General features: G+C 38.4%; 1 protein-coding gene across 2 annotated transcripts in view; it reads right to left on the reverse strand.

The window, feature by feature from the left end:
* Positions 1–4,845: 4,845 nt before the first annotated feature.
* prrc2a.S (proline rich coiled-coil 2A S homeolog) overlaps positions 4,846–18,336 on the reverse strand; it is a 68,022-nt gene continuing 54,531 nt past the window's right edge. For both annotated transcript variants that reach the window (XM_018233252.2, XM_018233253.2), the window contains exons 21-32: positions 17,654–17,812; positions 17,438–17,560; positions 17,217–17,291; positions 15,080–15,158; positions 13,854–13,894; positions 13,041–13,132; positions 12,564–12,789; positions 10,424–10,519; positions 8,951–9,094; positions 8,154–8,245; positions 6,616–6,670; positions 4,846–5,131 (exon numbers count right to left, since the gene is read on the reverse strand). In XM_018233252.2, coding sequence (XP_018088741.1) covers positions 5,012–5,131; positions 6,616–6,670; positions 8,154–8,245; positions 8,951–9,094; positions 10,424–10,519; positions 12,564–12,789; positions 13,041–13,132; positions 13,854–13,894; positions 15,080–15,158; positions 17,217–17,291; positions 17,438–17,560; positions 17,654–17,812 — 1,302 coding nt within the window. In that variant the 3' untranslated portion in view covers positions 4,846–5,011. The remainder of the gene's footprint in view (positions 5,132–6,615; positions 6,671–8,153; positions 8,246–8,950; positions 9,095–10,423; positions 10,520–12,563; positions 12,790–13,040; positions 13,133–13,853; positions 13,895–15,079; positions 15,159–17,216; positions 17,292–17,437; positions 17,561–17,653; positions 17,813–18,336) is intronic.

Genomic DNA, 18,336 nt, shown 5'->3' on the forward strand with positions numbered 1-18,336 from the left:
ACAGCAGTAATAAAGCAAGTCATGTAACACCTTGTATTGAAGAGATAAGGAAAATGAAGAAGAGCATTTCAATACAATTAAATGGGGGAGGGTGTAATTTTTTTGGCACTATATAAATAAAAACAGTTGGTTGAATTTTCTCTTAAAATATGGCTACCATGCAGATGTGCTGGGCCAGGGGGACTAACGTGAACAACAGCAGCTGGCCTAAACCGTTGTCTCTCACCAAAGGCTCCTGGGTAGAAAGGGAGCAGAGATACAATGTGTTCTCTCCATTGAATGTCTGTCGCTTACTATACAGGTGTGTTCAGTATAATAGTCCAACATCCCTAAACTGTTTCCGGTAGAAATTATAGTTCTACATGGCAAATAATTTACTAGTAGGTGTAGTAGAGTAATAGAAAAGCAACAGACATGACATGCTGCTGATTCTGTGTCATTGAATCATACGTGAGGCTAAATTCAAAATGATAGCTTGTTCAAAATAATAGCAGTGTGGAGCTCAAAATCCTTAGAATAAGTTTTATTCCCATAGACGCAAATGCATTGGGATTACTGAACATTCTATTCCAAATCAAAACATAAAGAAAAATTACAGAAAGTGAAGAAAAGGGAATATTAGGCTGTTCCAAAAAATAGCAGTGTCTGCATTCTTCTTTACAAACTCATTCACTGTATCAACTGAATAATGTTACAAGATTTCGCTTTCCTTTGAATCACTGAACTGATATTTAGTTTTATAATCAATGTTTCTGAGAACTGCTGCACATCTGTGTTACATGGAGTCCACCAACTTCTGGCACCTGTTACATTCCACAATTCTTCTGTATTTCTTGGTTTTGCCTCAGAAACAGCAATTTTGATGTCAACCCACAAATTTTCTATTGGATTAAGGTCCGGGGATTGGGCTGGCCACTCCGTAATGTCAATCTTGTTGGTCTGGAACCAAAATGTTGCTCATTTACTGGTGTGTTTGGGGTCGTTGTCTTGTTGAAACTCCCATTTCAAGGACATGTCCTCTTCGGCATAAGGCAACATGACCTCTTCAAGTATTTTGAAGTATTGAAACTGATCCATGATCCCTGGTATGTGATAAATAGGCCCAACACCAGAGTATGAGAAACATCCCCATATCATGATGCTTGTGCCACCATGTTTCACTGTCTTCACTCTGTACTGTGACTTGAATTCAGTATTTGGGGTCGTCTGACAAACTGTCTGTGGCCTCTAGACCCAAAAAGAACAATCTTGCTTTCATCAGTCCACAAAATGTTGTGCCATGTCTCTAGGCCAGTCACTGTGTTCTTTGGTAAGTTGTAAGCTCTTCAGCATGTCTTTTTTTCAACAATGGGATCTTCCTGGAGCTGATCATAGGCTGAGTGGTTGCCATTTCGGCTATTCTTTCTGTTTTCTTCCACGTCTTTCAGGTTTTGGTTGCCATTTTAAGAGATTTGAGATAATTTTAGCTGAGCAACCTATCATTTTTTGCACTTCTTTATATGGTTTTCCCCTATCGAAACAACTTTTTAATCAAAGTATGCTGTTCTAATGAACAATATCTGGAACGACCCATTTTACTCCGATTTTCAGAGAGAAATAACCAACATGCCATTTATAAGGCCCACTGTCACTATCCTTTCTTTGTCAACCCCCTTTTCGTGCCTTGCAACAACTCCCCCGGTAGTGGTATGAGGGTCGGGAAATTCTCGACCGACCCCAACCCTCCCAACCCACACCTGGCCTGGCGTTCCCCCCTCTATTTATAAACCCGCTTCCACCCCCACAGTGAGAGGGGCGGAACCCAGCAGGGCTAGGTTGCTGAAGATTTTGTGCAGGAGCCGGCCCAAACCTGCCTGACCTGCACATCACTACTCCCAGGTTCTTTACCTAGATTGTAGACCTAGTGGAATTCTCAATCACTCCCTACCTGGCCAATTTGCTCTTCAAAGCTCCTTCTTCCATCAGAACCTCTCTGTTCTAAACAAGGTAATCTACACTTTACAGCCTCACACATGGATCAGTTTCAAGAAGACATCCCTGAAGCCACTCAGAAATGACCTTGTTGGGCACCCAGTTCTACTGCAACTTGCTTCTGCTCGATCTCATATTGATCTCATGGCCAACTCCAAGCTCCCCTGATTCATTCACATCCCAATTCAGAGCCCAAGGTGTAGCCCCCCTCAAAGCACTCTGGCCTATATCTACAGGATAAACTACATTTACTAGAAATAAACTTTTGAAATATAATAATCATTAACAAAGAATGTACAGTTTTTGAATTTGGTTAATTTTCATTACCTCCAGCCAAATCATGCAGGCTTTTTATGTCCGAATTTCTTTTTTTCATGGGCAGTTAGTTTAAATGCATCATTGATATGTTCCCTATTTGCTCCATTTGCCTATATGATGTGCTGTATTTTAGCTGTGCTTCAAAAAAAATAGAAAGATAAGAGACACGATGATGTATAAAGGATAGTGAAGAGTAACGGATACATAAATCATTGAATAGATTACATTTAGAAAGCATCTTATATCCATGAGTTGAAGCTGATGTTAATTTTCATGATAGTCCCACTTTTTTTTTTTTTAGATATTGGTAAAAAATAACTTTTTGAGCTGGCTGAGGTCTCTAAGCACGGCTGCATGAATTAATGGCTGATTTAAGGCCAAATCAAATTCAGTGAAGATGATTAACCCTATGTAATATCCTGCCTGGAGTTGAACCAGGGACCTGGTGTTTGTGGGCTGTCTGACTTACCACTGTTCTATGTGAGCAGACAGCTCTGGCCCTGGTTCACTCCCATTGCTATACTTGCAGCTGCAAATAGGACAGGGCTTTGTTCAGCTTTTCTCTATCTGGCCCATGTGATCAGTGTAAGCCATTAGGCTGCCTATAAAGACCCCTGCTCTGCACTGAATCATTGTCCAGTATAGGTTCTGTTTAGTCGTTTCTGGGTGATTATTATATTGATATCTGTGTTTGACCCTCTGCCTGTTCTGACTCTGATGTTTCGCTGCCTGTTCTGACCCATGACCTCGACTACACTTCTGTTCCTGATTGGGTAAAGTATTGTCTGATCCTTGTTATTGACCCGTCCCTTGACTACGTTTCTTGTCCTCCATTCCTGTACCCATAACGATTCCCTTGCCTACACAGAACTTTCCCCCTGATCCTCTCACACTAAGACCTGGTGGAATCTGAGTAGTGGAGGGCTCCTCCCGAGGCCAAAGGCGGCTGCTACAGGTGGAAGACTGAGCCGGGACCTTAGGGTTTGGGATACCAATTGTTACACTCTAGGATTATATAATAACACAACGGCCTTTAAAAAGAGGCTACTTATCAAGCCATACTGTTTCACGTAGCAAATACATCATCTATAGGAAAGTGCATGTGTAATAAACAAAATATGGATCCTAACTTACCACCACCTCGGGAAGCAGAACGAAGGAAATGTTTTAGGTCCATTATGCAGGAAGCCGCCAAGTCTCCCCGTTCTTTGTCCTGCGTTGGAGGTGAGGACAAGATTGTGTTGCTGTGTATGGCCAAGAGGAAGAGCAGAGCACATTACACACAAAGGGTCACAGGAAAAGCTTCAACCAAACTCATTGTCTCACGTGGCCTTGACAATGTTGGTGGTTTTTGGCTCTTCAGCATAGACTGATTAGGAAGATCGTTGTTCCATATACAAGTGGGGGCTCTAAAGGCCATTCCCTGACTGGGGATTCATTTACAAGATTTGTATTTAGAATCTACTCCTGTGCCACCCGTTGCACAAATTGAAGGCATAAGAGATCAATGCTTGACAATGGCTAATATGTAGGATATATGCTGGACATACATTTTCAGTTTTGCTTGAATCATGAAAAATATATGTTTTTAATATTTCGATTAAAAAAGTTTCATGTAAATGTTTTTATTGAGTTTTAAAACCAAAACAAGTAGGAATTTAACAAAAATGCAAAGTTGTAAAATAAGGCATCTCCAAACTGGTTATGGAGACTCGAGATATAGAATAGGAATACAATAATGATAACAATTGGAAAAAAGTTAAATTGAAGCGACTCCATATTTGGTTCTTGAGAGGTAATAATGGTGGCCATACACAGGGACAACGGCAAACGAGCGGATCTCTCCACGATATGTGCACATTGAGGTGGGCGATATCGTCTGATCCGATCGTATACCCTAGGGCCCAACAATTGGATCAGAATGGAGACAATACAGGCAGTTGGATCGCAGGATGGCATTAGATGTGGCCGAGATCCAATCAAATTTTTTACCCTGCCCGATCGGCATCTGGCCGACTTTCGAGCAGGTATTGATCGAGGAAGCCCGTCAAATGGCCCCACATATGGCCCAATAAGTTGCCAACTCGGTCTGTCTGCAGCTTTTATTGGCCCGTGTATAGGGGGCCTTTAGATTACTAAAGTGCAGAACAGGACAGAACAAAGGCATTGTATACTGGTGAGCTAATTAGCTGCCTACAAGGACCAAATATGTAGCTCGACATATAACAAAAATCATAGACACTTTATACACACACACACACACACACACACACACACACTTTATACACACACATACTTTATACACACACACTTTATACACACACACACACTTTATACACACACACTTTATACACACACACACGATCTCCGCAGATATCACACCAAACACGTAAGAGGTAGAGGCACAATACTTATATAGAAATAATTAATATTTCAGAATTTTATTAGTATTGAAATAATGGTCCTAAATGATAAATAAATTGAACACATAATTTTAGGGGTTTTTGTTAAATTAATTCTATTTTTTAAGCTTTCGCTGAAATAAAGAAAAAAGGCGGGAGAAAATACTCTTTTATTTGTCCGAAAAATGAAGATTCAAAACAATGTTGAGAAGAGAGAAGGTGAGTGGGCTGCTGAAGGTAACATGGGGGGCTCTTGCATATAGTGCTAGTGATCTTTGAATATGGCCTATATGCAATCAAGCAAAGACAATTTTTACGGGTCATTTAGGGGTTGGGTTACCCTCACTGTTGGGGTTTTTGGTACTTTTGGAGTCCGTTTCCAGAGGGGGGGCTCTGCCCCATGGTCTAACAGTCCATCTGGAGGAATGGGAAGGATGAGCCTGACAAATTCAAGACAAGAAACGACAGCATCACAGGTCACATTATGTCAGGAAACGACTGAATAAATCTGAGCATCACGTGTAATTAACGAATAAAGATACAGTAACATCGGGATGTGCATTACAAGGACCTAAAGCGGATTGGTGTTTGTTTGAACTGTTAAACTGTGGATGTGAAGAGAGGATTTCCCCAAATGCGAAGGGTCTGAGGGAGGAGCAGCGACAGGGAAACCTCTGATATAATGTATTTTTAAGATTAATCGTTGTTGCACTTTTTATAGCAGCTTGGAGCATGTCATTTTTGGTATATTAATGATTATATAGTAATAAAACAGTTAACAGTCATTACTAAAGTTCTGGAATGAAAATGCCGATACGAATACAAGACAAACGACTTGCCAGACCACTCCGTGGATATTAAATAAGGTGTCGCTCTCCAGTCTATTAAAGGGATAAAGTCACGGGAAAACTTTTTTTTTCCCCAAAACACATCAGTTAATAGTGCTGCTCCAGCAGAATTCTGCAATGAAATCAGTTTCTCAAAAGAGCAAACAGATTTGTTTTATATTTAATTTTGAAATCTGACATGGGGCTAGACATATTGTCAGTTTCCCAGCTGCCCCCAGTCATGTGACTTGTGCTCTGATAAACTTCAGTCACTCTTTACTGCTGTACTGCAAGTTGGAGTGGTATCACCCCCTCTTGCAGTCTAACAACAGAACAATGGGCAGGTAACCAGATAGCAGCTCCCTAACACAAGATAACAGCTGCCTGGTAGATCTAAGAACAACACTCAATAGTAAAATCCCATGTCCCACTGCGACACATTCAGTTAAATTGAGTAGGAGAAACAACAGCCTGCCAGAAAGCAGTTCCATCCTAAAGTGCTGGCTCTTTCTGAAAGCACATGACCAGGCAACATAACCTGAGATGGCTCCTACACACCAATATTACAACTAAAAAAAATAATACACCTACTGGTTCAGGAATGACATTTTATATTGTAGAGTGAATTATTTGCAGTGTAATTTAGAAACAAAAACTACATCATAAAAATCAGAATCCCTTTAAGGTTCAGGGACACCCCTTTTTTTTACTTTTTTCCACACAACAATTAACACTTCCAATCAAATAAATTGAAAAATTGACACATGCCTCAATGAGAATCATTGGAACCATTGTGATTGGATGACACTGTCACACATCTGTGAACTTCAGCCAATACCTAACAGGATAAGTTTAATGGGTCCATTATAATTGGATGACAGTGACATCCAATTGCCGTTAAAGATTTAAACACCAGGGAATTCCTACCACTCAGCTGAACTGAAGAATCCACTTGGTGGTGAAATGTTTTAAGGAAAATCCAGTTGCTTTAGATTTACAGTATCAGCACTAGTAAATGTACATCATTTTACACTGCCCATAAACTAGTGATAACTTAAAAAACATTTCACATATTGGGAAACAAGGACTGGCTTTACCTGCTGATAAACATCAAAGCGATTTCTGACAACTCCATAATTTGAAGACTTTGTCCTAAATACAAAAAGAAACAGAATTAGTCAATAAAAAGTGATATGACCCCTTCCTGGCAGTTGATATTTACTCCTCAGTAGCTGCTTAGAATGAGAACCCAAAGGCTATTTTAGATTTCTTATTATCTCTAACAGGTGGTTAACTAACTCTACAGTCACTTCAGACTTTTTTTTTATCATACAAAAGGAAATGTACAATTTCCTGTTACCTATATAGAAAATGCTTCCCCTATGTTAATATATAAGGATATTATAAAGGCACAAAGAAGTTTTATGGCCATATAAAAAAACCAAGGCACCAGTCAAAGTGGCTGCAACTCAAGCTGACCATAAATGGAACAGTTCAGTGTAAAAATAAAAACTGGGTAAATGTATAGACTGTGCAAAATAAAACATGTTTCTAATATAGTTAGTCAGCCAAAAATGTAATGTATAAAAGCTGGAGTGACTGGATGTGTAACATAATAGCCAGAACACTACTTCCTGCTTTGAAGCTCTCTAACTCTGAGTTAGTCAGCGACTTGAATGGGGGCCACATGGGACATAACTGTTCAATCAAAGTTGGTAAATATGCGGTTGCGGTTCAGTCGTGGGCTGCGGGTTCGGGTCTTAGAAATTGGTTCCACGCAGGACTCTACCCTAAGGTCCAGATGCCATTAAACTCAATGAGCACAAATCCAAATATTCAAATTAAGGCTTTGGAATCTGTATTCAGCTGCATTTAACTCATTCAATCCACAAGAATGTACTGGTATGGGACCTGTTATACAGAATGCACGGGACCTCGGGTTTTCCGGATAATGGATCTTTCTGTAATTTAGATCTTTGTATCTTAGGTCTACTAGAAATTCATGTAAACATTAAATAAACCCAATAGGCTGGTTTTGCTTCCAATAAGGATCAATCATATTTTAGTTTGGATCAAGTACAAGATACTGTTTTATAATTACAGAGAAAAAGGAAATCATTTTTAACAATTTTGAGTACAGGTATAGGATCCGTTATCTGGCAACCCGTTATCCAGAAAGCTCAGAATTACGGAAAGGTAGTCTCCTATAGACTTTATTTTATCCAAATAATCCATATTGTTAAAAATGATTTCCTTTTTCTCTGTAATAATAAAACAGTAGCTTGTACCTGATCCCAACTAACATATAATTAATCCTTATTGGAACCAAAACCAGCCTATTGGGTTTATTTAATGTTTATATGATTTTCTAGTAGACTTAGGGCATGACGATCCAAATTACGGAAAGATTCTTTATCCAGAAACCCCCAGGTCTCGATTATTCTGAATAACAGCTCCCTTACTTGTATTTTGATGGGAGACAGCCTTGCCGTAATTCAGAACTATAACGGAACTCATACCTGAACTGTTTAATAATATACCCATATAGGCTGCAAGATCCTGCATTAGTATATCACTTTACTCATACAGCAGTTTTTGTATCTCGTTCCTTTCACACACACTGCTGTATTCTTACCTTCCTTCTGTATATGAAACACAATGCCCCGATCCAGCCACTGACCTCCTGTGATCTTCAGACTGCTTTATATCTGCTGAGTGTGCCCGATACTGTCAAAATATAGACATGCAAATTATACAGTTCATAACAGAATATAGCCCAAGAGTCAGCAATCCCACTACATGATCAAATACACAGCTTTTCATCTGTTCTTACTAGTGATGGGCAAATCTGACCCATTTCGCTTCGCTAAAAATTTTCGATACTGCAAAAATTTGCCAAAATGCATTGAAGTCGAGTGATGGGCAAATCTGACGCATTTCGCTTCGCTAAAAATTTGCAAAACTGCAAAAATTTGCCAAAATGCATTGAAGTCTAGTGATGGGTCGAATCTGATCTGAGCCGCTTCTCTTCGCTAAAATTTTTTGAAACTGCAAAAATTTGGCAAAATGCAATGAAGTCTAATGATGGGCAAATCTGACCTGTTTCGCTAAAAATTTTCGAAACTGCAAAAATTTGCCAAAATGCATTGAAGTCTAGTGATGGGCGAATCTGACTCGTTTTGCTTTGTTAAAAATGTATCAAACTGCAAAAGTCTGCCAAAATGCATTTAAGTCTAGTGATGGGCAAATCGGACCCGTTTTGCGAAACTGCAAGTGTTTGCCAAAATGCATTGAAGATTATGGATGACAATATTTTTTTGACAAATTTTTCACCCATTAAGAGTATATGGGCGTCATTTTTGCAGTGAAACTTGCCGAAAAATTCCGCTCATCGCTGGTTCTAACTTACCCCCTCCCCTTGCAGGAACTCACCTCATTTCTCATGTTGTGTGAATGTGTTGGATGAATGGGTTGCATGGCTTGTCCCACGGAGACCAGTGAAGGCTGCTGTGGAGCAGAAGGGAGGGAACCAAATCCCATCACTGGAAGCTGTGAGTCCACCATAGATAGAAGAACCTAAAGGGGTGAAAGTAGTTTACAGTTACTGTGTCAACTGATCAGACACTGCAATAAAAATATATTTAACAATGGTTCAATAAATGTGCAAAACATTACGGGCACATTACAGATATCAAACAACGTAATAGAAGTTTAAATAAAATGGGAGGAAATAGAAAGGGGTACATGGCATCTCTAATAATAAAAATGAATTAGCACAGGACACATGTATTGCAAAGCTTACGACATATAGAGTAATATAAAACATTAGATCCAAAAATAGGAAAGCTGCTCCAAAATACTGTAAAATAAGGTTGTCATTAGGATCACCCTCCCTTAAGACTTGTAAAGATGTACATACAAACAAAAACAAGGTGCTGTCAAAAAACAAACAAAAAAAAGGAACTTTTTACAGATAACAGATCCCATACCACTACATATTTTTAAAAAAAAGGATGTTTGTCTTCGGACAAGTTGTTCCAAGTCAATAACTCCCCATAGTTGTTATTATGTTTGCAATATGGTTTTAAATTAATCAAAATATTATGTACTATTTTGCTACACAGGCAAAATACCTTGTAGCCTGGTGTGTTTGCTTCAGAAACTCTACTATAGTTTATATAAACAAGCTGCTGTGTAGCCAGGGGGACAGCCATTTAAGTACAGTTAGTAGATAACAGATAAGCTCTGAAGTATACAATTGGATTCTTCAGAAACTGTTATCTACTGTGTATCCTGTGCTTGAATGGCTGTCCCATGGCTACACAGCAGCTTGTTTATATAAACTATAGTAGTACTTATCTGTTATCTACTGTGTATCCTGTGCTTGAATGGCTGCCTTCATGGCTACACAGCAGCTTGTTTATATAAACTATATTAGTCTTTCTGAGGCAAACCCACCAGTTTTGGCAGTGCAGGGCAACAGTACATTATATTGCCATTCATTTAAAACAATAATTCTTTTTGGTGTTACTGCTGCTTTAAATTGCCTCTACTTTAGACTTCTACTAAGTTATATCGGTACAGAACTTGTCGGGAGGTAAACACCTCATTAAACACCACCAATTTTTTTTTTACTGTGGCTTTGCCAAACAATATCCTTTCTTTTCTTAAATGTTATCGCATCATATTATTTTCCGGTACGTAAAAAAATTATTTTTCTTAAAGCCACAAAGAACATATGAGCTATGCACAGCTATAAAATTCAGTAAAATGACCCAATCCCTGCTCTTTGCGCTCGGCTCAGTTACACTACATATATATCCCACAATGCCACAACTGTCAGAAACCCCAAGCATTCATCAGGATGATAAAAACAAATGCAGCAGTTGATAAATAAATAATTACCTGCTGAGTGGGGGCAGGTGGCAAATATCCACTTTGTCCCATGTGGTGAATTGAAGGAGAGTAATAATCAGAGGAAGATGTCATATCCTGTCTGACCTGTGAAAGGGAAACCAATGCAGTAGATTTATCACACAGGTTTATATCATTTTTTTGTTGTGACTCAGTCTGTGGTGCATGGGATAACTGAAGAGAAACAGCCCTCATATAGTTTAGTTTCTAAGATTTAAAGGGATACTGTCATGGGAAAACATGTTTTTTTTCAAAATGAATCAGTTAATAGTGCTGCTCCAGAGAATTCTGCACTGAAATCCATTTTTCAAAAGAGCAAACAGATTTTTTATATTCAATTTTGAAATCAGACATATTGTCAATTTCCCAGCTGCCTCCAGTCATGTGACTTGTGCTCTGATAAACTTTAGTCACTCTTTACTGCTGTACTGCAAGTTGGAGTGATATCACCCTCTCCCTTCCCCCCCAGCAGCCTAACAACAGAACAATGGGAAGGTAACCAGATAACAGCTCCCTAACACAAGATAACAGCTGCGTGGTAGATATCAGAACAGCACTTAATATTAAAAGCCAAGTCCCACTGAGACACATTCAGTTACATTAAGTAGGAGAAATAACAGCCTGCCAGAAAGTAATTTCATCCTAAAGTGCAGGCACAAGTCACATGACTGGGGCAGCTGGGAAACTGACAATATGTCTAGCCCCATGTCAGATTTCAAAATTGAATATAAAAAAATCTGTTTGCTCTTTTAAAAAATGGATTTCAGTGCAGAATTCTGCTGGAGCAGCACTATTAACTGATGTGTTTTGGAAAAAACATGTTTTCCCATGACAGTATCCCTTTAAGCCACTGACTGGCAGGCGCAGCATTCAGTGAATACACACACTAAATCAGTAATACAAAATGCAAAAATTCTCCTTTCCATCCTAATGATATACAATGGTTGAAGTGTTTTCTTGCAGAGATCCATGTCTCAGCCAGTTTGTCATTTTATAAGTTTAGCAGTGGGCACATGTGGAGAGGGGTGTTTGTACCAAACCTATTCTCTGTTGGAATGTAACGCAGGCAAATACAATGTGTGCCATAGGAGTGCCAATTCTTTACTAATGAGAGGTCTACTTTTATTGATGTTGTTCCCTTATGATCTACAGCAGGGATGCCCAAAACGTAGATCGGGATCTACCAGTAGACCTTTAGTTGATGATCAGTAGATCTCAAGATACTGTCAGCAAACAGCTTGTCTAAATCACCCTCCTGTTTCATGTTTTTGATTCAGATATTTATAATGTTATGGTTACATAAGAAAAAGTTGTTTGTTAAATATAGCAATATACATTATCTTATAAATCAATATTTAAAGAAAAAGGAAAGCTACCGAGGCAGTTTATTTCCAATAGATTAGCCACAATAGTTCAAGCTATAATACTATATTTATTCTGTAGAATGCTTTACCATAAGGGGTAAAGTATAAAGTATGGGGCATTAAGGGGGCGATGGAGGACGCTGGCCCTGGCTTCTTTAGCATGCAACCACTTGTAGGGATGGTTTTTCTGGCAATCCAGTAATTAATGCTTTGAGGGCATTATTATTTTCGAGCCTTACTTTCCCAATAAGGTAAACATTTTTAGCAGAGAGACACTAAGAGCTCTTGAAATCAGTAACTGAACAGACTGTATGGTCTTCTGAAGAAAAAAAAAAAGTTTTTTTTCCAGACGAGTGGACAATCTGCATTTTAAATATCTAAAGGTGGCTTTAGACTCAGACACTTGTAGTTGAATTGTCAGGTATAAACAATACAATTCTACCTGAATCTGACGATTCAGCAGTAAATCCTGGCTGATATTTGGGTGACATAAAAATTTTCCGAACTAACCAATTAACAATATCAAAGTCTTTTGGCAAAATTGGTCAGCTAGTCTCCTGCCATACACACACTTTGTTTCATATGATATCTGTGCATCTTTGACCACCTTTAGACTTTATGAATTAGCACGTAAATAACACACTTTACATGCCTGTACCCACAGTAGTCATTCAAGCCTCTATTTTCACCTTCATATACAAAGGAGCCTCTGTTTTTGATATGTCTATATAGTAAGGTTGCTGCCCTGCTAATAGTACTATTCTTACCTGAAGCAGTTGTTGTTGGTCAGTGGTGACTTGAGCAGGACAGTAATGGCCACTATAAAGAAAAGCAGGAGCCTGGTAGACGAGGCCACTGGCAGGCACCTTCCCAAGTTCACTTAGCTCCAGATACTGGCCTTTCAAAGCAATACCAGAGAGCACAGCAGAGCCCGGCAAAAGAGCTGCGGAGGACCCTGGAGATGGAGCCGCATGTAGGTACAGAGGCTGAGATCTACAGCAAGAAGAGAAACACAGAATAATGAATAGATAAAATAAAACAAGGAAGACAAAAGGTTACGTGCACAAGGGATAAAAGGAGAGACTATATTTAAAGAGGTCAAAAAGCCAAGAAATACGTGTTTAAGGCAAAACAAAAAACAAGGCATAGCGGCAATAAAAAAAATACTAAAATATTAGAAAAGAAAGGAAAGAATAAATATAATTAAGAGAAATATAAAGACAAGGAAGACAAAAGTCCCTGACCTATAGGGCTGCAATGAGGGTGTCCCAGGTCTGTAATTGGTGTAGCCACTGCCTGTACCGCTGACATGGACATCCACCTGAGGAAGTGTTGACTGTAAAGAGAAAAAAAACCAAGTGATTATCTAACCACATTTCCTAGCAATCAATGCTTTGTTTAAAAAAAACCGGGGTAATTTACTAACACAGGCGCTACATTACACTAGTAAAGGTGTCGCCACAAATCCCATCTTTGCTTTTATTTTGCAGCATATAGTAGACTAATAGTTGATTGGTCGCTAATGATAACTGTACAGGTGCATTAAGCACCTATGTTAATAAAGGTATCCTACTGTCTTTAAAGAGTCAATTATCGTTCATGCTCAATATTGGAAAAATACAGAAATTATATTTTATGAAATTATCATTTCCATAAATTTACTTTAAAAAATAATAATATATTTGATTTTTTTTAAAGGAAAATTAATTTTCCCTTACAATTTGTATGGTCTCCTTCTCAGCATCTGCTGCATCTCATTGATAATAAAGAGGAGTTTGTTACATGTGGGGAGGTTAACTGGTAAGGAGAATCTCAAGAAGTATCTTAAATATCCAAGGCTAGGTTACATGTAGGAGGAGGTATAGATATGTATAGAAGTTAATATGAAAAATCTCTTCAATTGCATCAATTTTGTTGAAACAGGCATTAATGCTGCTCAACACAATTTAAAAAATGATGTTAAATAACATTTTCTATTGCCGCTTTCAGAATTTGAAATAAAAGCTTTAATGCCATCTTCTATAGCAAAAAAACCATAAGGCAAAAACAACTCCTACCTGATAGAATTGATTTGAATACAATCGCTGACTCCGATCCTCTGTAAGAAAATAAAAGCATTCCAGGCATGAACTCTACTATATGTACAACACATCTTTGACCAATCAAGCAATATAATTATATTTTGCAATATATTATACAATACACAGAAAAAAAACATCAGAAGAATAATCTTAAAGGGGAACTATCGCGAAAATGAAAATTGAATATAAGCTTCCTCATACTGAAGTAAGAAACTTTCTAAATACAATCAAATATTTTTCTGAAATATATATATATATATATATATATATATACTGATGTTACTGTACCGGTTTAGAGGTTCAGCAGCCCTATAGTAAAAATGATCCATGTCTTCAAAGTTGTATACAAGAGCCCCCCATCTGTTGAGTGTCAAACTATGTACCGTATGATCAGTGTGCTCTGGGCTGCTGTTGAAAATCTAAGCTTAGAAGCCAATCAAAATTAACACATTAACAGAAAGTGAGGTTACATTTGTCATAGAAGCTGCTAGCAAAAGCACAGGTTGTCTTATGAATAGTATAATGTATATATACTGTATAATGTGAGTGCCTTAGCCTTATACTGTACTGTCTGTATATTCTTTATATTATGTATATTGTGAGTACCTTAGCTCATGTAACAGACAGCAGTCCAGAGATCTGTGAATCAACAGAAAATAAAATGGTGTGCCAGTGGGGGGGGGATCTTTGAAGGTACAGAACATGATTGCAAAAGGGTTGGTAGAGAAGCTTAAGGATCAGGCCACACAAACAGATTCGGGGAGATTAGTCGCCCCCCATCGACAAATCTCCTCTTCTTTGGGGCGACAATCTTTCCGAACTGCCTTCCCCCTGCCCTCCGCCGGCTAAAATGAAAATCGCCTGGGGGAAGGCACATGCTGCGCTTAGTTTTCCGAAGTCTCCCAAAGTTTCCCCGTGAGGCGATTTTCATTTTAGCCCGCGGAGGGCAGGAGGAAGGCAGTTCGGGGAGATTGTCGCCCTGAAGAAGAGGAGATTTGTCGCTGGGGCGACTAAATCTACCCGAATCTGCTCATGTGGCCTGACCTTAAGACATATGGCATAGCATTTCTAGTCTACTTTTTTTGGTATGCCATATATTTTATAAAATATAAAACCTGATTCAGAGAATTATGGAAAATGCGTAACAGCTGAGAACTGTTAAAATATTTTGGGTTTAATCTACAGTAATTTGGACGCTGTACCTGGAAGCAGAGGTCTTGTGTCTTCAGGAATTACAGTTGAAAGGGTAAGCTGCTGGGGAGATCGAGTTGAGAAACATGTCTATCAAGAAAAAGAATAAAAGGGGTTATCAAACAAGGGTGTAAAAGACATAAATGAAGGAAGAAAAAGGGGAGAAAAAGAAAAGAAACAAGGAGGACGCAGTGCTGCAAAAGATTGTTAGCTGGATGCAGGGAGTATTGTAACCAGCTGCAAGGATCATGAACTCAAACTGTTATACATTAGAAAATGACCCAATGTTACAATGGATTTGCAATAAAGAATATGCAATAGCAAGTTATTAACCAATTCCCCTACCAGCCTGTAATAAACAATGGCAAGCTTCAAAGTCAGTGTGCTTGGAACTCTTATCAAAAATACTCATTCTTCAAGTGACGACTTAAAGGGATACTGTCATGGGAAAAAACTTTTTTTTCAAAATGTATTAGTTAATAGTGCTGCTCCAGCAGAATTCTGCACTGAAATCCATTTCTCAAAATAGCAAACAGATTTTTTTATATTCAATTTTGAAATCTGATATGGGGCTAGACATATTGTCAATTTCCCAGCTGCCCCAAGTCATGTGACTTGTGCTCTGATAAACTTCAATCACTCTTTACTGCTGTACTGCAAGTTGGAGTGATATTACCCCCTCCCTTTCCCCCCCCCCAGCAGCCAAACAAAAGAACAATGGGAAGGTAACCAGATAGCAGCTCCCTAATACAAGATAACAGCTGCCTGGTAGATCTAAGAACAACACAATAGTAAAAACCCATGTCCCACTGAGACACATTCAGTTACATCGAGAAGGAAAAACAGCAGCCTGCCAGAAAGCATTGCTCTCCTAAAGTGCAGGCACAAGTCACATGACCAGGGGCAGCTGGGAAATTGACAAAATGTCTAGCCCCATGTCAGATTTCAAAATTGAATATAAAAAAATCTATTTGCTCTTTTGAGAAATGGATTTCAGTGCAGAATTCTGCTGGAGCAGCACTATTAACTATTTCATTTAGAAAAACATGTTTTTTCCCATGATAGTATCCCTTTGAGTTATTACTTTTTAGCCACTTTCACCACTTTCATAAAGCTGCTCCACAACAGTTCTTCAGAACAAAAATAGATTGTTGAAGCTGAATATCTACTGAATAAAATGGCAGTCTTCATTTAATCCACAAAACATGTATTGTTTTATATAAAATGATACATGTGACATATTTTAAATGGAAAAAAAAACTTTTTGGTGAGCTTAGGCAATATAATTAAGTATAGCTAAGCAATATAATTCTGTTTAAGCCTAGCACAGGGCCATTCATTGTTGGTAAAGTATTGCTCATGTGATAAGATAGTTCAAAAATAACTAGCTTTTTGGTTACGATTGACTTTGTAATATGAAATAATAGTTTATACAGATGTTTCATTTTATGAACTTAATGATTTGTGACAACCCCTAAGTTTAACTTCTCTGAAGCGGTCTGTAAAAGTCCAGCAAGTCCAGTTGATTTGACTTATTACTATAGATATTCTCAACATCTGCTCAAAGCACACTGGGCATGTGCAGTGTCACTGACACTCCTAACAAAATCCAAGATGGAGAGCTCCTTGATCTTTTCTACTACAGAGATGCTGAACCTTCAAGCTGGTTCAATAAGCTCAGTATATACAATTTTGCCTTTCTAGCCATGTTCATTTTTAGGGATTAGTTTTCCTTTAAGAAAGCACGAGGCAAAACTAAAATAAGTAAGAATGTACCCAATTCTTACATTTTGGGTATCAAATTTCTCCACAAAATTTTTTTCAAATGGAAAACAAATAATTTCACATTCTAAATTGTGCACAACTCACAAACCAGAATCATTCATTAGCAAAAAAATTGGATCTTGCAACAGATCAGTGTTTGGTCACAATACATAAAGGGATTTGACCAAAATTGTAAACATTTAGCTAAATTCAAATCCTGTTAAAACTACTGGGATTCAGTCAAATCCTGAAATTAATTCAAGGATACACCCAAAGCTAAAAATAGAACTAGGAACCATTAGAGAGGAATCAAAAAGAAAAGTTGCAGTGAGAGACAGGAATAGATATAATACAAAGTATACAAAGTCAAAACAAGGCTCTCACCTCATCTGGTTGAAGACTTTTGGTTAATTGTGCGTCTCTGCCATGCTTATTAACTTCAGCTGCTTGGGAATAGATCTAAAGGAACATATGACAGCAAATACGTAATATGATGATGAAATATTGGCAGAATTCAGTAAAATGTACATAGCATATGTGTTACAAAAATAGCTGAGAATGTGAAACAAAATACTGTACTCAAAACTCGGTTGGTCTCTACTTACTTTAGGGCTGGGGGGGCAAGAAACAGGAGGAATGCAGGAGGAACTGCACGGGCCACAAGAACTATCTGCAGGTGATTTCTGCATTCTTTCAGTTCCAATTGGTCCAGGGTTATGGACCACTATCTGGAAGTAAGAAATGTACATAAGAGCATGGAATACAAGACAGGAGACATTACGTAATGAAGTCGACATGACAGAAGACAAATTGTTATTTACCGAATGTCCGCAGTGATGTGGTTGAATCGCTCTTCCTTGACCTGATCGCTTTGCTTCTTCGGGTTTTAACCCCCCATCAGGGGAGCTGCGCTGACTGCTATTACTTGAAGAGAGCTGCGAATCGCTACTAAGGTCAACCCCACTGTCTGACTGACTCATCTAAGAAAATATTAAAAAAATAATTAAGGTATAAAAACTTGAAATGGAATGGAACAATGTGACTTTTTTTTCCTTGCAACAAAACGTGACTGTGACTATTTTGGCTGTTTTTGGCTTCAGAATTAAAAAAAATGGTCAAAGAAAACAATGTGTGTGAGTTGTGTTGCATTATCTTTCTGCAGTCATATTTTTTCCCATGGAAATTGATAAATCTGCCCCTTAGCATTTAACGGATTTTGAGAGAAATTACAAAGCATGTGTTTTATTTGCAGGGGCAAAAATTCTACCATTAAAACGTGTTTGCATACATTCTCAAGTCTCTTCATGCAACACAGTTGCTTTTTTTTCTTGTTAGTTTGAGGAAAAGATACAAAGAGGCCTCACTCCCCTTTCTGAATGTACAGTGTGGAGGGTTTTCTGCACCAAATGCTATCCTTTATGTGCTATTAAGGTGGCCATAGACGTAGAGATTCGCCCGTTTGGCGACTCTCCCCGATATGCCTACATTGAAGTGGGCGATATCG

This window comes from Xenopus laevis, chromosome 8S, assembly GCF_017654675.1.
Source record: "Xenopus laevis strain J_2021 chromosome 8S, Xenopus_laevis_v10.1, whole genome shotgun sequence".
Taxonomy (NCBI): Eukaryota; Metazoa; Chordata; class Amphibia; order Anura; family Pipidae; genus Xenopus; species Xenopus laevis.